Raw genomic sequence first — 21,504 nt, 5'->3', positions numbered from 1 at the left:
AGGTGGGAACCACGGGATGTGGGATAAACCGTCGGATTAAATGTCTTGAATGGATAAACCGCGGGGCGAGCTATATTACTAAGAAAGCTAAAGAGTCAGTGGGAACTGTGGATTGCTTTGTTTTACTGGGACGATAGAAATAGTCTTTGCCTTTATTAAAGTTGATTATTTGCTGGGAATTATTTTCTATTAAAAAGAATTTGTTTAAAAGTATTAAAACACAGCGCAGGAACTAGGAAGATGGTTGATCAATTGCGGAACAGTCCCGTTCCGGTGTCTATCGACAGTCGAACGAGACCTTCCTGGTGATTGTTGTCTGAGAACGTGGACTAGAAGGGATGGTTCTAATGGGCTGCTTGCCCGTCCGATTCTCGTTTCGAGGAAATCCTTTATTGAGTGTCTTATCGCTTCTGCGTCGCGTGATTGATATCCCGAAGGTGGGAACCACGGGATGTGGGATAAACCGTCGGATTAAATGTCTTGAATGGATAAACCGCGGGGCGAGCTATATTACTAAGAAAGCTAAAGAGTCAGTGGGAACTGTGGATTGCTTTGTTTTACTGGGACGATAGAAATAGTCTTTGCCTTTATTAAAGTTGATTATTTGCTGGGAATTATTTTCTATTAAAAAGAATTTGTTTAAAAGTATTAAAACACAGCGCAGGAACTGCTGCTGGCGCAAGTTGAAATTATATAAGTATGGGTAACGAGTCGTCTTATAATTATTCTTAATATTATACCAAGTTTTTGCGGGATTATGATCCTTAATAAAAGCGGGGTGTACATCTAAGAGGATTTCCTTCAAAAAGTATAGCTGGATGTTTAAAGAACCGGCGGGGAACGAGAAGAAAGTCCTTGAAAGAACTGGCTTCGAGCAGCGTCTTGTTTTATTAGTTTATAAGTGAACTAATTAAATAGTTTTGCATATATACAAAATTTATGTATCAACTTTCATAGTACTTTATAAGTAAAAATTATAGATTTTTATACAAAATAAAATACTTATGGCACTGATCTTTTAATATAATCTTGAATATGAATCTTTCTTGGAAGTACCAGTTCTACTCTTTAATCTGTAGAGGAGAAAAATTATAATTAATAATACTTTCTATGTATCCAGACTTTTGAGCCACTCTGTATAGACGCATAAAATCAGATGTCTCTTTATAAATAAGCACACAGTGCAGAACGTGATACACGCATGATTCGCCAAATGATTATATCATCAGAGCGAATAGGCGGCACCGAACGCTCAATTTCCCTGCTATCTAAAAAGGGAACGAAATGCAAATCAGCAATCATGTGCCAAGAGCCCGGCCAAGAAGCGAGAGCCCGTAAACGAAAGCTCGAAGTATAGCGCCGTCGACCGATTTAATCGCAATCGAATTTCGTCGCTGGCAGAATTTCAATAACTCCCGTACGTAGTTACATACATGCATACATACATATAGATGCGCGCGAGGCTGGCCCCAAAACCTCGGGGATTCCCTTTTAACACGACGCGCGGCGATACGCGCCTCGTCTCGCATCACCTCGTTTATCATAATAAAGGATACGCTTCGACCCGTGAAATTTTTCCCGTCGCGTCGGTTAACGAGGTACAACGGTCGTTAGTAAGTAGTAACGAGATGAGACACGCGCGTGTCCTCGCGCCCACGCAGCTGTTGCTCGCGCAAACAGACGCGTAATCGCGCGTCTGTAAATAAGGGAGGAAAAGCGTCGCGGAATACGGTGAAAATAAACGAGGCAGAGAGGCCGTACCGTAGCCGTTCTACACGGCCAACCGACAGTTATACAATACACCTGTGACGCTTCCGCAGACGCTCGAGGACCTCTTTACCGCCGCCAGACCGTATTTACACGATCTCGGTAACGTTTCTCCGGTCAAACCCTGTAGGTACTTACTCGGGTTTAAAATACAAAAATAAAGGAGCACAGGGTCGCCTCGTAGCCGTCGTAGCGCCTGTTCCTCGTGAAGACGAAACGGTGCTCCTTTTATGACAAGGACGACGGCGTTTCCCGACTCGAAGGAAGAAAAATCTCAGCGAGAGTCTCTCGCCGAACGACGGAGGCAGAGACGGGGATAACAGCTCTTCGTGGGAGGCGAGACACGCTCTCTCAAATTGTTTTCTGGCTGCGAATCGGTTCCCGTGTACCAGATGCGACTGGAACGTTGGTTCGCGCGGATTCCAGCTGGAACCGAGCCGCGAGGCGAACTGAATCGATCCCTTTAACAGCGCGCTCCGATTGTCCATGCAGAAATCAAATTCACTTGACGCTGTGCGGCGCGGCGCGGCGGGCTCGAAGGAATTTCATTTGCCAGATTCTAACGGCGACGCTGCGCAGCACGGGACGCCGCGGCGTACCCTCTCGACCGACTAATTCGTGCTACGCTCGGGACACCGGGTACAACTTTGTAACGCGGACGAATCGCATTTCCTCCCAGCACCGTTATCGATCTCTCAGTCGCCGACCGACGACGTATCCGATCCCATACGTAACGTCGCGTCGTTTGCTTCCAATAAGGTGTCTCCAAAGAGTACGTTAAGCGCTCGCAGGCTCGAGTGCTTTCGCTTAAACATGCGAACCTATTGACAACTTTTTACTGTATAGTCTGTTCAACTCTCTCGTTCAGGAATTTCTGATAAAAGTGTACACAATTTTAAGTTTAGGAGTCTCTTATACAGAGAAGTTAACGTTTAATTCTGGTATCTCCTAGGCGAGAATATTGTACCTGTTTGTAATTTATTCGTGATTCATTGCTTACGCAGTGAGCACATTACGGGAACTAGTTTTTAGATTTGGTAGAAGAAAATACATGCTTAAGACCGGTCTGTGATAGCTAAGCGGGCGGATATTGTTCCAGAAATTGCTCCGCGCTATCTGATTCTGCAATGCATCGGGAATGGAAATGAGAAATAGTGAGAACGGGGAGAAGAACAGCGAAATTTTATTTAGATAGCATTTACAGTTTTATTACTATCTGTGCAGGAAATTTGTTTAGAATTTATCGAGTCGTCTGCTACGCTCCTCTATTGCATTATTCGGACAATTCCATTTGCCAGACTCTCTCACATTAGGAACAACCTGGTAACGTTCCTCTTCTTTTCACATTTAATACTGAAATTTTTATTTATGTAGTCGAGTCTGAGTAAATGTCCAATCACCGTTTGTGTGCCAATCGCCGATCTAGTAGTGCATTTTATCTGCGAACATTTCAAAGGCTCTCTCTGACTGTTTGCAACGTCCCGCGCCACGTTATCAGATTCCATTCGGAAAGATGTGATGAAATGTTTTTATCTCAATTTAGGCGAGAATCGGACGAACCTACCGCCTATACATTTATTTCATTTATCCCGATGTGAAATCAGTCGCCGCGGTTAATTGCAAAATCGTTTACACGAACAGATCTACCAATGCAGTTTGCGAGGGGTAGGAGTATAAGACTCGGTAGGGCGTTGGTGTTGGTGAATTAACGACGATACGTAGTGTGTCTCGACACCGGTAATTCCCTCGACGCCGGTAATTCCCCGGACGGCCGTCTTAACGGGCACGCTGCGCTGCTTCTGAACGCTGCGTACGCGTGCTCGCCACGTACGTCTGTTCAACTGGAATTAAATGTCCACCAAAGGACTTAATACGCAGTTCGTGAGAATGGTCGCCCCGCGCCGGGGCTAACGAAGTTAATCGCTTCCACGGCGCGGAAAGAAGCCGCGAACGTTACGTCAGCCTCGTATCTTTCTTTAGGTGAAAAAGCATGGGAATAAAACCGACACGGTTCGTAATTACGTTCTCGTTCTGGATTAGAATAAACGATGGGCAATCCTTAAATAGAATAGGTAACGCATCTTTGAAACGAAGAGTGAATAACACCATTTTTATAGAATAGTTTCTATTTCCAGTTTTATTCGCAGGTCTTTTTATTCTGTGCTAATTGTCATTTATGGGTAAAGGAGTCAAATTTTTAACTAGACAGCGGAATCAATTAAAGATATATTGTTTGCCACATGAACGGATATTCTATTCAGAAGCTTTTAAAAGAATTTAATTACTGAGTGACAAAAATGTAAACGTCAAATCATGGTTTATTTTTAAGATTGCAGGTTATTCAATAATCTATTTCATACGCGTTCGTTATACACCAAATTCCCTTGCTAATTGTTTGATCTTATTAGTACTGCATTATTATTAATTATATTAGGTTATTAATAATATAATTCTATTATTAATTTAATAAACAATAATCGCTTTGCGAATTTCGTAGTAGGATCGTTTAAGCTGGATTACGTTAAACGGTTTCCATTAATTAAATTACGCTTCCTTTTTAATCATCCCTTCCTTTGTTTAAACATTCCACACCTGTCATGCGACAAATAATTTCGTGGCACGTTTTATAGATTTCTTCTTTAAACTTTCATTCGATATTCCAGCGCCTCCATTGAGTTCATCCTTTAGCGGATCGATAGGATTAAGACCTTGTTGTTACGATACCCTATACCATATTTCTTAATACACGGCGCTTGTTCTTAGCTGTCTGGAAAGCTCCTAGGGAATCCCGAACAAATTGCACTGGGAAAAAGTGTTGGGAGCATGGTTACGTTAAAAACTACACTAATCTTAAGTAGGAAGAATCTATTTATGTTGAAACGCCATTCTTCTGCGTATACTTTACGTAATTGGAGAAATAATAATTATGTATGATATATATCAACATTAGGCTATTTTCGTCGAGTGGCTGATTATTATATGATTTATATCAGAAACTGTGTATGATATATAATTGACTCATACTACTTGCTACTACATTTCACTCATCTTTCCATTAGTTATTTGTTTCTGATTAATTATGGGATTTATGTTAGGAATGGTATACTATATAATTGACTTATACTACTTGTTATTTCACTCATGCTTGCATGTCAGGTACAAAACAGACGTGTCAACGAAATCGAGTTATCTGTTTCAAATTAATTATACGACTTTTATTAGAAATGGTGTACTACATAATTGCTACTTCACTTACATTCGTATCAGATACTGAACAGAAAACAACCTTTAGTTATTTGTTTCGGGTTAGTTATATGATTTCCCTTAGGAATGGTGTGCTATGTATTTGACTCATACTACTTACTACTGCACTTCACTCATCTTTCCATCAGTTAATTGTTTCAGATTAATTACATGATTTGATTTCTCTTAGGAATGGTCTGCCGTATAATTGATTCATACTACTTGCTGTTACACTTACGTTCATGTCAGCTGGCAAACAGGAAACATATCAGCGACATCGAGTTATTTGATTCAGATTAATTATACGATTTCCGTAAGGAATGGCGTGCTATGTAAGTTACTCATACTACTCGCAGTACTGCATGCCAACTTTTCATCCGACACCGAACGAGAAGTGAGTAGGGAAACAGAATTTCTCTGGAATAACGAACTCTTCCACCGCGATCGATCAATCCAAACATCGTTTACAATTACTTTCCTCCATTCTAACGGCGCAGCAGCGGAGAGTCAACATCTTACTCGCGGTTGCTTCCCCGCGATGTTGCTCCGATTACAAACGCACGCCTGTCGGAAACTGCAGAAGCGTACCGCCGCTTTATCACCAGTGCAAATAGCAGTACAAACACAGTGCAAGTTTGCAGCGAGCCGGGCTAAAACGTCTCGAATAAATACAGCCACGATTTTCCGTCAGGATTAATATCCCCAAATCTTTATTCATTCTCGGCCGGGTTGCCGTTCGTTTCCGGACCCGGTCCCGTCCGAGGGTCTCGTTATTTATGCGAATATTATTACCGGCGACCAGCGCTCGGGGCGGAGGTGCATATCCGCGCGGAAGACGGAAGATCCTGCGAGAGAGAGGCGACTGTTCGGTTCGCCGTTGAAATTCGACACGCCGCGCCACGTTAAACCTCCCCTCTCCGGCTTGACCGATTCTTCCTTATGCACGCATAAATACGTCGCGTGGTTCATAGGTGCGGCAGGGCACGTATCTGCGCGCGTTTTGCACAGTTTCCTCCGCTTCGCCACGGCCCGGCGTATAATTCGAACCGCCGGTGCGGAGGGAGCCCGTTGGCCGGAATTAATGCCGATTCATACCAGCCGCGTTCCGTACGAACGGTCGGACGTAACGCCGCTGCCCGGAAACATCCCGATTGCCTGCGAGAGGCTAACGAGCTAGCCTCGGTTGCTCCGTTCAAAGGTGGAGAGCTACACCTGAGTGTGTACATATTCGTCCCGGATGAACACCCACACCGTGAATTAATTATGCATTTCGCGCGGATCAACTAGTTTCTCTTACGGAGTAATTGCTTCTTCCTTCGGTCGACAAGAATTTATTGAAAAAGATGTAGCCTCGTCATTGTCTGTTGGAATTCCGTTAGATTTATCGAGGAGTCGTGAGGTCGTATCAACGGGACGATTAAACGACTTGTCGCAAATGGGCCTTCGGACTGAATATTGGTCGGGCAGTGCTCGATTTATACCTCGCCGATCGGCAAATGCTAATAGTATCGGTATGGACAACGCAGATAGGGACAATCGGAGGAGTAACTTAAGATGATTACAGCTTATTGTTGTGTTACGAGATAGCTGCTGATGAATCGACGTTGGCCAGCGAGCGGGAAATAATTGTACCGCGCGTTTAATGCGGCGAGCCGACTACGTGTTCCACGAGGAGGATTACTGTGTAATGTGGTTTCAGAACGGAATAACTCCATTCTAAACGCGTATTAAATTCGTTAGTTAACGCGGTTTAGGAATAATGATTTCCTCTTTTACTCGTCGGATCATTAAACGATGATATTTCATTTTTATTCTGATTACCAAAAGATTTACCAAAAACAACTTTGAAATTTCTCACTGGCAATTTGTGAGTGCGATAACTCTCAGATGCAAACAGAGAGACGTGTATCCCCTCGATTTTTTACAGCTTATCTTTGCGTTCAAATAAAGGAAGATCAATTCCTGACACTTTGTTAATGTCCCTCGTAAGTTCTTTTTATCTCAAACTAATGAGACAGCGTCATTAGTTTGCGCTTTCTTTAAAACTGCCGTTGACAGCGCAATCCATTATCTCTTACTTCAGTTTCATGCAATTAAAAATTGCGACGTATTATAAAGAAATTACTTAGACAAATAGTAAATTAAGATTCTCTAATTAAAATTGTCAACAATTTCGTAAGAATTGAATATCTCGTTCGAAATTTACGAAATTTTGTATTAAAAATTCGCGAATCGTTTTTATTCAGCAATTTTATTTTTAAAAAGACCGACGGACTATCCAGGATATGCCTATTGATCGCAAATCGACGTTTCATCGGACGTACTTTTGCCACGCGTACCGTGAGAATGGGGGGTGGCAAAGATTTATGGACGCAAAACGTCTGAGGGAACGGTTAGGAGAATTTTGAAATGGATGTATTGTTGGATTTTCCTAAATTGGCGCCAGCCCAGATGAACATTTGTTACGTAAATTGACGTTCGGTTTCAGAGACTGTACATTGTTAGCTGTTTAACGATATTAATTATTCTCGCAGACGTCATAGTTACTCGTTCTCAAATTTTTTCAAAGACAGTTTCGAAGGTGAATAAAAGTATAGCCGATGAAATCATATCGGCGTCCCGCAGCAGTTTCCTTGATCATGCCTACGAGACCATTTTATCGAGCAATAATATCGATGTTACAATAAAGTGTCGGTAATAAAAGCAACGGGTCTTCCAATACGACTTTCATTTTGCAATTCCCGTTGCAAGATAAAGTATACTACATCTTCAGTATTATTTCATGAAAAGTTCCGAGGCGAGACTCTGTACGTGTTTCAATATTATTTCAATAACGACTTCGTGGGTACGTCTATATTAATTGGGTATAACCTGCGTCGCGTGTACCTTTCAAATAATTATACTACTTCTGTTAATTGATGAAAGGAAAATGTTCAAGCAGAAGTATTCGATTATACAAGTCATCCTGACGATGACTGTCGTTTACGCAACCCTTTCCCTACGAGATTAATTGTCCATGATTTCCAACTGTTATTTCAATAGTGCTTGAAGCTTATCTTCATCTTTACATAAAATGTTAAAGGTCTCAGGACGAGAGTTCGTGATTCACGTTTATTGTTTTACTTCGCGCTGAACCAGGGAGAACGCTCGGGATAAATGGTTGACGGTTACACGAACGGGTCTCCACGCGGAGAGATGATTGTTCTTGAAACTTGTTTTCCACAGTCCGCGATACGTTATATTTTCTTAAACGTAGCAAGGCGTATTCCTGACGGTACTTTCCGCGAGTTTGAATTTCATCCGTCCGCCGTTAAACACAGCGATGCGTCCTGTAGCGGTGGCCGTAAAATTCTTTCCGGGATGATCTCGCGCGGAGTTCGCCGAGCGTCTGCTCATCCATAGGGCAGCAGCGTTAACTTCTCTCCCCGCAGCGGGAGCCATTATCGGCGAACTTCGAATCTCGCGATGCAGCGACGTCGCGATGCCGGTACTCTTGCATGACGTAACCGGCTCAAAGGGACTTTTCGGTCTCGCTTGCAGATCAAAGCGTCTCGCTGCGCACTTTGAAAAGGGGCGAAACTTTCAAAAGCTTATGAAATTCCAGCAGTGCCTTTTGTGGACGAATCGTTACGCGGCCGTGGACGCTAACGAGCGAATCCGTAAGTTTTTTCTTTCTAATTAACGGGACGAGAAACGTGGACGCGTGGCTGTCAGCTGCCCCTTTCAGTTGTGCGCATCGTTTTCGGAGCTGAAACACCATAAACTGACGCCGCTTTCGGTGGTCCGGAGAAAAACGAGAACAGGACCGATTGAGGATTTAACGTTGTTCACGATGCAACGAGAATTCGGCCCGTGGGATTATTCATTAAAATCTGCTGATTGCATTTTGTTGCAAACAAAGAAAATTACAATCTGAAGGGATTTACACTGTCGATATGTACACTGGTTCCTATTTCGAAACAGAATATCTTTTTTAATATTGCATCAATCAATTTAATTTTCCCAGATGTTGGAAGACTTAATTTCTTTAAATTATTAATGACCCAAATAGAGAACTCAAAAATCTTTTGCTGTTCTCTTCAGGATTCTGGCAAATAACAATTTTTAAATTTTATTTATCTAGGAAGGCCAATTATCAAAGTCCACTGTAGGTACAAATCACTTCTTTTATGTCAACTAAAGTACTTATTACCTTCCTGTATTAATGAAGATAAGGCTTAAAAATAAACATCAACAAATACAAGACTTCTACTGTATTAAAAATCAAGAAGTTTGCTCAAGGAAGTTCGCTAATGTTCTTAATAGCTCTCTGTATTAAAGCATACATAGTAGCTTGCCTAGCGCCTTGAGTGTCACTGCATCAATTAGGCCTGTCGTATCGGGGTTTAACTTATCACCCTTCCACGTCCCCTCCAAGCCGTCTAGTTTACATATGTCGTCGAAGCGAAGGGTTTGATGGAGCAGCAGGTTAAAATTCAACCGGGCCCACCACGCCGGATACGAAATAACGAGCGTGTCTCGTAACAGTCAATTCCCACGACGGCGCGGCTCTAGGAAGCGGACGGAAACTAACGCGTCGCCAGCAAGACGGTTCGTAACTACGCGGAACTCGTAATATCTTTGCTATTTCTCCAGCGACAACGAAAAGGAGACAGGTTGTGGAACTAGAGAAAGGGAGCGATCCCCCCCCCCTTCGCCCGGCTGCTTTCGCTCTTGAAACTACACCCAGCAAAGTTGACGTCGTCGTCGACCTCGAGCGTAGCGTACAGTAGTCAGCGACGGTGGTCGTCGTTAGTCAGGGGAAGCCTTTGATCTTTTACCTCCGTTCGTATCGGTCGTCCTGTGCCACCTACAGATATATACGAACACGGCGAGCCTCGCTACTTTTATCTCGACTACGACGACGACGACGACGACGACGAGAAGGAGGAGGCGACGCGGCCTTTGGTTTCATTAACTCGAAAACCTCTTCTATCGCGTGAACACCAAAAGACACTGATCTCCGTTTTTAAGCCCTCTGACAACGAGCCAGGCATTAAAGTAAATGCTTATCGACATGGAGCATCGATAGTAGTTTGGGAACTGATCAAAGATCCATTCGAGGGCCGTCTGAGCTTATGAACGTACCTGACACGTACATCAGAGACTCGCAGTTACCAAGAGGTAACCACTGTTCCGTCTTAGAGGGAATTTAACCGAATTTCGCCGCTAAGTCGATTGGCTGAACAGAGCCAAAGGAAGTAGCCGCGGCAGGCGGCAGGGGTGGGCGGCGAGAAGGTAGCGCGCGGGGTTGTATAATCGACGCTCGGCTGGTTTAAAATTTATCACTTTTGGCCGGAGGCCGTGCTCGTAAAACACATCTGCCCTTTAACGGGATATCGATGAAAGCGGTCGGGAACGCGCGCGCGGCGGCGTGTGTTTTCGGGGTGAACGGCGGTCGACCGCCGCGTATAAACCAGCCACCGTGAAATGCGTTATGATGTGGATCAATTAAGGCGTGCAGCGATGGAAATTTAGATGTTAATTAACCCCACCGGCCCAGAATATGGATGGTGTTTGAATGCGCCCGGTACGCTGGATTAATATCGCCGAAACCGTCGCGCCCGCTTAAACGGAAAAGCAAGAATTGTTGGCAGAAGCTGAGCCGCTAATTAGACGAGAAAATATCACTCGGTCCTGTCCCGTTATGGTAAATGTAATCGCGCTTTCTTCTTCCCGGCCGATGCGCCGTCGCGAGGAATTACGTTCGAGTTCGTCATTTGACAAAAAATAATATCCGAGATCGATCCGATAGTCTAGTCGATGATCATTGGTCGTCGTTACGCCGTTTACGTATGCAGCGAAAATTGTTTCGAAGTTCGTTACCCGCGTGCATGTCGCAAAAGCGAAAATTTCATTTGGCACGCGACGAGGGAGTAAGTTACGTTTATAATGTATTTACGTGAAAGACAACAATTTGATTACTCTCGTTTGATCGTCGGACAAAAGGTATCAAATATCGATGAACGCGCTCGGTTTTCCATTTTCTGTTTCGTTATCATATCACGCACGCAGAGGTACAATAAGTTATTCAGCGCGCGGGTTTATCGCATTATATTATACGCACGATAAATGAATGAACTGTAATTTATTAAAAAAACATGATACCCAAACGGGCAGCGAGATCCGCGTTTGTAAATAATATTTACTGCGATACGTAATGCAGTGAAAGCAAATAAAACGACGGGGCGTATCTCGTGTCGCATCAGCATTCAACAAACCGCGTGTCGATATCTGCATATCGACGTACCTTCGGGATCGTCTTTACGCCGATCGTGCCGATTTATGTGCAAGCTCGACCGTCATAAAAATTAAACCGGCCCTTTCATCGAGCCCACGAATTATTCATAACCCACTGGACGAAGCTATTTCTACAAATGAAATATTCAAGTAGCTTTAGAGAATCCCGGGAAAAATCCACTGACCAAGAGGACCGGTCGTATCTCATTGGGTTATCGAGGAACCACTGGTATCCTTCGGTTTGTTCGGCTGCGGTTGTTGAAAAATAAACTTAAAAATTGCATTGTTTGCAGGGAAAAGAGAAAAGCGAAGCTTCCGGCTTCCGCGGCCGGATGAAGCATCGAGTGCGGTCCGGGTGATTGCGTGCGGTGCACCGAATCCATCATCCGTTGTCCATGAGGGAGAAAAACCGTGAACAGCAGAGGGTGAAGGCAGGATGCGTAGCGCGGGGCTCTGACCGAGGGTTGGGAAAAGGTCTGGGAGAAGGAACAGATCTCGCGAGTAATCACAGTACTCGAGATCGGAGCGGGGACGAGATCAAGGTTTATCAGGGCTGGCGCATTTCGACGAGAGACGGCGTCGATGAGCCGGGAACGATCGCTGCTATTCCATTTTCCATACGAGTGGATCCCGCTTGCCTAATCGATAGTTACAGCGCGGACACGCCCGACGCGATAACTCGGTCAGCGGACGGAGAACGGGGCTCGAGGCTGGAGCGGTAGGCGCGCGAGCAGATGCAAAATCATTTCGCGACGTTATCGACGGTCGGCCACCCACGATACCGGTTATCAGTGCCGTTTCGCGGGTTCAAATGGGACGCAGCCGAAAGCAAGAGGGAAATCGGCCGATCGACTGACTATCGCTGACGGAACTCCTCCCATCCCTGTTATCGCGCGACTTTAACCCTCTTCGAAAGCGTCGAAAACGGTTTTGGGTACTCGTTGATAAAACTGATAGTCGTGCAGGAGATCGGCAATCTCAGGAAATGTTACTTGGATAAGCCAGTAACGATAGGAGGATTCGTCGTACCAGTTGTAGGTACGAGACCCGCGGGTCTCGCACGGTTTTACGGTTCGTTCCGAACCGTTACGCTTCGAACGAAGAGAGCCCCGCGGAATTTATTAGCCAGTCGAGTAGCCACACGGCAAATTATTAATGACAACAAGCTATTGACAGATATCGTCATTAATTCAACCCTCTTGTACACACAGCGAGTGTCGGAGAAATGAAATTTCTTTCTCTTTAGTTGAGAGCTTTCAGAAAATGATTTTTCTTAATAATGTACTTTCCATGTCATTTATATAGAACTAGTATTGCAGAATCGGAAATTTAAAGAATAGAAATATTTCTTGAATAAAGAATTTGAAAAATATTGAAGATTTTTTAAATATATATTTTATACCCTTTCCATCTCCTTAGTGCGTGATTGAACAAAAATCCTGAAATCCATTTTTTAGGTATTGGTATAAATAACTCTTGTGAATGAAAACCAAATCTGTAGCTCATAAAACTTGAAGACTATTAAGATGTACATAAAGACAAATTGAACAAAGCGTTCAGCGAACAAGCGTTTTTGAGATTTTTGCTAATATACAAATGGATGCTTTAATAAAATTAAATTGTACATGTAAACGTAAATACGGTGCCGATACCTATTTAAACTAACGCAATCAGCAGGGAAGTAACGTGACCTACTCAATATAATCGGCTATTCGAATATAAATGGTAAAAGAGTTTGTATATACATACATTTGCATGGCGAGCCGAAAAATGTGATAAACCAACGGATGCGGCAGCGGCAGCGAAATTTATTGAGCTAATTCTCGCTATATAGCCGTTTCATTAATTTAAAGCGCGGAGAAATCAATATGGCCACGATTAAGCTCAGTCAATTAATTCCTCGTTTCCAGCATGAGTTTTCAATTGATTTTTACTCGAGGAATATTTGTTCGAAACAGGTTCGTTCTATAAAAAACGTTGCTGCCGACGAAAATAAAACTGTTTTGTGTTTACAGTCGCCGACAGTAATTGAACAACAGATTAATGAGTACGAATAATTGAGTCGTTGTAATAAACAAAATTGAACAGCTTTTAAATAGTAATAAAGCAAGGAAATAAGTGGGCCGGGTTTGTAACGAGAATTGAAAGCGAATTAAGCTTCGCGCGATCCGATTGTATAACCGGTAGATTGAATTTGCTGAAGTTATTGTAACCAGCTCTGTGTTTAACACTTGCCGACATATATTTGCATATTTACGGTGTTCGCAAATTGTGCTATGCACTCGACATAACGAATAACAAAATTATGCACACGGCTTTCTCAAATCCAATAATACTTTGAAACGAATTACCAACTACGAGTTCTGATTATTCGAACTCACTACGCCGAAATTATAGCACCCACTATTCGTGATATATTATTTAAAATCCGAATAACGCGCACCACTTAATCGTGTTCTTTCCGTGTCAATTAGTGTTTTAATTATTGGGACAGTGCTCGAGGAATTAAACGAAATTCTCTGAGCGGAAATCGAACGAGGTAAATATATCTTTCTCATATTGATAAAATTTGACCAGGAAATTGATTCTACGTTGTCGACAAACTCAGTCCGACCGTTTGGGAAATAACGCGGTGGGCCCGCCCGGAACTGCCCCCCGCAGAAAGCAGGAAGAATTATTGTCAATTCGCATAATGAACGCAAATTGATCGTTGCTTCCCGTTAATAGAAAATATCTCGAGAATTGGTTAACGCACGCCTACGCGGCGCGGCCTTTATTTACGATCAGGCATCGACTGATAATCGTTTAAACGGCGATTAAACGAAAAGCTCGTAGTGGCTTCGGGAACGAATAAATTGGACGAGAGCTGCGCGGCGCGACGCGAGGGCGCCCGTGCGGACGCGTTCGTTCGCGGCCGAATTACACGCTCGTTCGTCGAATAATCGATGTTTCTAGTTGTCCGTGACACCGTTAAAACGACACGTTCTGCTGATGCCCTGACGGTGAAATAATTGGCGCGCGAAAACGTTCCCCGCGTATGAATTTATGAACAGCCCCGCTGCCGGCGGGAGCAATGGCGCGGCGCCCTGCCCTCACAATGCCGCGCGGTTTATTCTTGCGCGTACGCGTGCTCCTATTCACGCGGCCAATTAAAATTATATCGCCGTAACAAGTCACATGTAATTGTCCGGGGAAATGAGATCGCGGGCCGCACCTCCCAGGTGACGCCGGCGGTAATGAAAGAAAATTTATTGAGATGAACGAGCTGGGATGTTCGCCGGACAATTTCGCGCGCAATGTGCACCGCCGGACGTTCTCCACACCGACGTCGCGTTAAAAAACCGCTCGGGTGTGATACAATCGAGAAATTGTGTCCCAAGGCGGTTATTAGAAAAATGTTATTGAAAAGAACGATTTATCTTGTCCGGGGAGGTATGTGTAATGTATACGATTTAACTGATAGGAATAACGCGCGTGTTTCGTTCCATGCACAATTATCCCCGGATATACGGCCACCGATCAGGATCGGGTTTAATCATATATTCGGAGGTATGGATATCATAGAATCGCTCAACGTTTATACAAAAATGGGAGAAAATAAACAATTTCGACTCTGCGAACGCAATGATAATTGAGAGAGGAGAATAAACGTAGATAAGATTCCATGCTAATAAAAGATGTGCTATTACCTACAAATTAGATTCTAGCCAATTTTCTTGTAATTCCAATATTTTCTAAATGATTGTCGTGAGTTTATTGTTTAATTATTGATCCCAGCGAAGAATGTTTGTAACAAAAATTGTAGATTTTGCTATTATTAACTTCAAAGAAGATCCTATAAAATTTTCTTGTAACTTCAATATTTTCTGAGTAATCGCATGAAACTGATTCCTCAGTACAGAGAATAAGTTTCGAGACTCGCGTTGAATTAGCATTTCCTAGAATTAGAAAGTCGCTGCTATATATGTGGAAGAAAATGTGGCCATGTGTCCGGAGACGAATGTCATTTCATTTAAGAGTCATTGTGTTTTGAACACTGCAATTGGTATAATTAGCGTGTTTCATGACGCGTAATTCATCAGCATGATTCTACAAGTGCAATTGAAACGGGCAACCGCGAGACTTAAAAATAGCCCAGAGCACTTAAAACAGAGCACTAACCAGCAGATACGCGTTGAGCTACGATACGTTCTTTACGGTTAAAACGAGCCACAAATAATACTCGATGGAGCTCGGCGCAGTAATGTATAAAACGATCCAACAATCGCAGCAAACATTTGGTTGCCGATTCGTTACGCGCGGTGCCGGGCCCGTTTATCGTGAAACGGCGCCGTTCCGCGGCTGTTCCGAGTTTCAATCGCTACCGCCTGCAGCTTGGTGAAACATTGTTCACGGATTAATACTATTCTGTCCCTGGTATCCGTGCCGACGTACGGCCGACCATCGTGGCCGTTCGTCCCTTCGCGTAGCTACGAAACGTTTCGCGATAACTTTTCATTTCAGTTTCAATTGCGACTGCCCGCGAGGCTTGTATCCATATCGATCGGAGACCGGCGCCGCGCGGCAGCCTTCGGGCTCGTCCTACCAATGTCATCGTTACACTTTGACGCTTATGTTTGGCGTTACTGTATCGCTATGGCAACGCGATGTACCATTCATTCGACGCTGGCCGTCGTATTTGCTCTCACTCCGGTGGATGCGTTCGTTCACGGGACACACGATTTCCTGCGGTGGACCGAGCTAATCGACTGGTGATCGCTCGACGACCGACAGCTCGTTGATCGGCTAATCAATTAGAAAATCGTTAGCACGTGTACAGCGGTACACGTGCGCGGGATTGTGATCGGAAGTGTCGTCGGGTTTAAAACGGAAGGAACCAGGGAAGCAGAAGTTTGTTCATTATCGACTATTATTCAAACTACATTTCGGTACAGATAGAAGTTTTTTCGATTTTAACGATTTTTTAATATTAGGAATGTGATTTTGAACAACTTTCTTCTTTACGGAAATTAGTGGTCAATAATTGTTTCTGACGTATTCGCAGAGATCTGCTATGTTGGTTCTAATCACGTGTAATGATGTGTATTTACGTTTCATAAACGATAATAGCAATTTTTGCTTATGTATGCAGAATCTGCGGTAACTGTGGTTCATTGCTACTTAAAAGCTATTTAATATCGCTTATTGCGATGACTCAATGACTCACATTCATTTATCTGTTTACTTAACTACTAGCAAATATGGACGTGGAATATTTGTCTATTTATATACATTTACCTCAAGGATTTTTGTTAAATTATCATACGGAAAAAACCGACGATCATTATATTCACCTCTTTTTTCCTCCTTCGATTCTACCTTCTTTCATTCTTCTACCGAGCGACTAAAGTTTTCTAATTTGTACTTATCACAACTCGACGCTCGTGGCGCAAGCCAGGAATTCGTATCGTAATTGATGGAAGTTCGTAATGACGCATCATTAGCGCGACGGCACGGAAGAAATATGAAAATCAAAGCGACGGAATGTAAGTCCGGTCCGCCGATTGTGTATCGCAATTTGTTTCAAGCCATCCGACGAACACTGCCCGACGTGTTTCTGCATGCAATTACATCTATACTAATTTCGCTTGATTCTACTTTCCAAATGGACGTTCCTCGTACCCTACGACGAATGCACGCTTGTAACGTTCATTTGAACACACGATTCACGGACTGATTCACTGATAAACCTGACAATTACTTCAGTTCTGTTAATATAAATTCCATAAGAGACAGCGTACGTATCGCGGATTAATGTAAATTATAGAACGTGATAAAACCTGGTAAAAGTTGTACCACGAAAATAATGAAGTCCCGCGTTATTCGAAATTCTCCCGACGATTATGCGCACCGGCTCGTCGCGAATAATTTATCTCGACGTTATGCATAATGAGTTTTCGTCTCGCAAGTGTTTGCCGGGGATGTACGTGGCTGCGTTATCATTGCAAATTTTTCATTTACGTCCATCCCGATCCATTTAAATCAGTCGCGAATTACTCGTCCGTATACATTATTATTCGTTACTTATTATAATTACGCGACGTAACATCCCGGTCGGCCCGCAGCAGCGATGCAGGATTCAGCATTACGTTATACATATACTATGTTTAATGGCAAGAGGAGAGCGACGCTTGCGTCGGAGTTAAATTTGTAGATGGATCGAAGTGATAACCGTGTAACAATTGTGTTGAAAGGGTAATTTGCGCGGCGATATTCATTCGAGGCACACGCAATCTGAGCGTCCGTACGGTTTTGAAAGGACTTGCATAAAAATTCGAGGGTTCCAATCGATAACCTTCCGATCCAGGAAATTCCGAGACGGGCAGCAGTCAGGTAAATTTGTATGCAAGCCGCGCACGGTGCACACAAGCGGATGCAAAGCCTAGTGATTCGAAAGTCTTTCTCTGTCCCGCGTCTGCTGTATAAAAATCTCGTTTGCCCAGTGACGTTACGGGAAAAGGCCGAGTGACACGACCGGAAGGCGGAGGACGCGCGCAGAAAAGCTGTAAAATGCCGATTGATTTTTACTACTCCGAGTCGAGCCCGCCTTGTTGGTTAGTTCGATTACTGGCGAAATCAATCGGCGTACACTTCAATCTAAAAGTCGTCGACCCTTCTGATATGAAACCCGAATTTCAAAAGGTTTGTTCATTTTACTGTCTGTGGTCGCACAGTGCGTTGCGTTCATGGGATATCGGGAGAGAAATCATAACTTATGAACTAATCAATTATAATAACTTAATTCGATTTTTATTTAATGATTTTTTACAAATTTTTATCAACGCAGTGTATTTCTAACAAATTCACTGTATCAACTCGATCATCGAACTACAGTAAAAGCTTGTGTACTGACCCACTGCTCACATCTTATTTGTTTCAGCTGAATCCGCAGCGAGCATTACCAGCAATAGACGATGGCGGATTCATTTTATGTGAAAGGTATTTACCCTCGCTTTTCTAAAAATTGCTTAATACAGATACGCGTTTGTAGCCGTCCAATCATGATCTACCTGGTAAGCACATACGCGAAGAACGACTCCTTGTATCCGAAGGATCCTAAGAAGAAAGGTCTGGTAGATCAAATGCTGTATTTTGACATCGGTCAGCTCTTCGAAAAAATCTCTCAATGCTACGTGGGTATTCACGTCTTTTCCATTATACCAGTATTTATGTATCGATTCGATGAGTCTGTAAAATATTTGCAATTTTTAAATTACTTTTCAAAAGGGTGTTTCGTTTACAAATGGGGTGAAGGGTGAGGCTAATGGCAACATAGTAATGTCACATATCTGGTTACTCGACGTGCACGGTGAAACACTTTTAATTAAACATCATTTTTATTAAACGATACGCAAGATGTATCTTTAATAACACGAGTGATCGACGGCTGGTGTACTGAAATCACATATCCGGATCGTACACATTCAAACTGGCATAAAATGTATTAATATTTTGATAAACATGAAAAATATAACGCGATGAGTAATATTTAAATCGGGATGCATATTTTCATGTGTAGGTTTAAATGAATCAAGAGGAGAATATGCTCTTAAAAGAATTACATCCGGCGCGTAATTAACTTTTCGTGTTAATGTCATTGAGAATAGATCGTAATGAAATATGCGTTTGGAATGAATGCTTGCGAGTGCAGAAATTGATAGAATAGAATTTAGCACTGCGTCTAATGGACACGATGGCAAAGTAATTAATTTACTAGGGCTCCGTTACAGAATTGATGTATTAATGTAATAAATAATTTAATGAGCGCTTGCACGATCCGAAGATAGAATTAATAAAAAGCACTGGCTAACTTCTTTTTTTAGAGTGAAACTTTCCATCCGGTAGATGTAAGTACCTTTAAAAAAGAAAAGCAGAATGGGCTGACATAAAATTGATAGTGCCATACACCTAAAGCTTTCATGCTTTTTATATGACAAGATGGGAAAAGATTTTTTTAGAAGGATTGACAAAAGGTTTTACGAAGTGCTTTTGGTTCAATTTTCATGAAAAATCCATTAAAAGCGTCGCAGATTTAATTATTAATTGTGTATAATAATAGTTTCCAGTTGTGTTCGAGGAATCATCTTCTGTAGGGGAACAGGATTTACGAGACGTTGAGTATTCCTGTGAAATTTTAAATAAATTCCTGGAGGATCGCGTGTTCGCTGCTGGTGACACTCTGACTATTGCAGATTTTGCAATCTATACGACAATTTGCGTACTGCAAGTAAGTATGATGTACAGTTAAGAGCAAAAACTGAATACACATTATATAAAATTGAATCACTTATTATTAAAAAAGTGTTGATTAAATTTTCATACTTTTCTTCACATCTACCAATTTTAATTTTTTTACATAATTTAGAAAGCTCGTCCACCTGATTACTAAAAAGAGATTCAGATCGTTTGCTCCGATTTTGAACAAGTTAATCCACTTTAAACAGCGTGTGTTCAGTTTTGCTCTTGACTGTACGTAACACGATTTTATATATTCGACGATAATTTTAATTTCTCTCATAATTAATTAAATCAGTTCTTCGGAATTTACATTTATTCCACGTCCCAATTTTTGTTCAACTTCAACGTGCTTATTTGCCATGGTGAAGCATGAAAACCCAGACGATTTTAGGAGGAACGATCATACATTTCATAGGACGTGTTTATTAAAAAATATATTCGATATGCAAAACGAACAAGTACTACGCGTGACAGTGAATAACGTTTACGGCCCGACATATCAAAAACGATCCCGGATGGTAGACACAAACTGAAGAAATACACAGAGACGTTCGAGTGTAACTAAAATTACTTTCGAACACCATAAATATTGATTTTATTGAGTTTTCAGTATCTATAACGGAAAAGTGACAGGCTTTATGAGGAGATACAAGTCAATTTCATTCTCGCGATAAAAATGTTTGTAATTTGTAATCCAGTAAGATTTATCTGAGAAATGAATAAAAGGTTCCTTCGTTGACGTATGATCGTGATTCCTAAAAAAAATTATCAGAATAAGTTTTCCGAAGACGTAGTTTATCCTTAATCACACAAGGTGTGCTGCTTTAACGATACATTGATCTTTGTCTTGAACTTCGTTAAGTCGCTATAGGGGAAAGCGATAGCCTTCCTGGGTTGCGTAACTTGTTAAGATTATCCCGTGATACTATTAATCTGTTAGAGAATCAGGATTGCCTGTAACCAATATTATGAAGGTGATAATAAACGTTCATAATTATACATTGTAGAGTATATTTCACTCTAAAATTATTCTGTTCGTATCAATTTTCTGAACTTTCCCAACTCTGACGATACCTATTGCGACTTTTTTATTAATTCAATAAGTACGAATAACGGTTTTATGAAAAAAAATCGATTTGCGTCGCGCAAGTGGCCCTATAAAACGATCGGTATTACAAAAGAGGAGGGAAAAATACTATCAACGTGGGTATAATATATTCTTGTTGACAGTGCTTCGACTTCGATATCAGCCGATACGATAATGCGGCGGCCTGGTACAATCGTTGCAAGCAACTTTTGGATAAATTCGGTTTCGAGGAGATACACGCCCCGGGCATGAAAATGTTTACAGATTCGTATCGGGCGAAGTTACAAGAATCCAATTAGCAACGATGCGTTTGGTGATCGAGATTAGACATGAAACTTATATTCAACAGCTGAAAATCGTTGTCGTAAAACAGTACCTGAGAATCGTTACCGTTCGAGAGTTTTACGTTGTTTGTATTTGACCGCGAAATTGATGTTTGCAATGTAAGAGCAATTTATTTATTAATCACGCTAGCGACAACACAATTGTTTATGTAATTAATATGCATTGTATTTACCGTTGTTAATGCGAAATTGTAATATTTAATAAATTGTAAATAAAATAATTGTTATTTCGAACGGATCGAGAGTGGTTTTGATACTAACACGGCAATAGCTAAAGAGAAGCTGGTTGGAATTTTACAAGTTGAGCATCTTAAGTTTATGCGGTCCCTCGGGGGTGCATAGCACGAAAACAAGCCCGTACTTTGTCACACGCCCTCGGGATTTACCTCTTCACAATGCAATAAACCGGGAATCTAACTTCAGCTCCAGATGTCCCTGTATAAGGAAAAACAGATTTTCTAGGTCATAGGCGGCGTTTCATGGCTGCCCAGTAGAATTCCATTCACT

General features: G+C 42.2%; 1 protein-coding gene across 8 annotated transcripts in view; it reads left to right on the top strand.

Annotated features, from left to right (window-relative positions):
- Window positions 1–21,238, top strand: part of LOC108631875 (glutathione S-transferase D5-like) — a 147,815-nt gene extending 126,577 nt beyond the window's left edge. For 2 of the 8 annotated variants that reach the window (XM_026819202.1, XM_026819201.1), the window contains 6 exons: window positions 17,523–17,661; window positions 17,772–17,970; window positions 18,209–18,267; window positions 18,320–18,461; window positions 19,388–19,555; window positions 20,797–21,233. In XM_026819202.1, the coding sequence (XP_026675003.1) occupies window positions 17,839–17,970; window positions 18,209–18,267; window positions 18,320–18,461; window positions 19,388–19,555; window positions 20,797–20,952 (657 nt within the window). In that variant the 5' untranslated portion in view covers window positions 17,523–17,661; window positions 17,772–17,838 and the 3' untranslated portion in view covers window positions 20,953–21,233. The other 6 variants (XM_026819206.1, XM_026819204.1, XM_026819205.1 and 3 more) reach the window with 6 other exon arrangements.
- The last annotated feature ends 266 nt before the right edge of the window (window positions 21,239–21,504 follow it).

Source organism: Ceratina calcarata, unplaced genomic scaffold, assembly GCF_001652005.2.
Source record: "Ceratina calcarata isolate Rehan_Ccalc_2016 unplaced genomic scaffold, ASM165200v1 scaffold97.2, whole genome shotgun sequence".
NCBI lineage: Eukaryota > Metazoa > Arthropoda > Insecta > Hymenoptera > Apidae > Ceratina > Ceratina calcarata.
The sequence above is the reverse complement of the archived record's forward strand: the minus strand, read 5'-3'. Positions and strand labels throughout refer to the sequence as shown.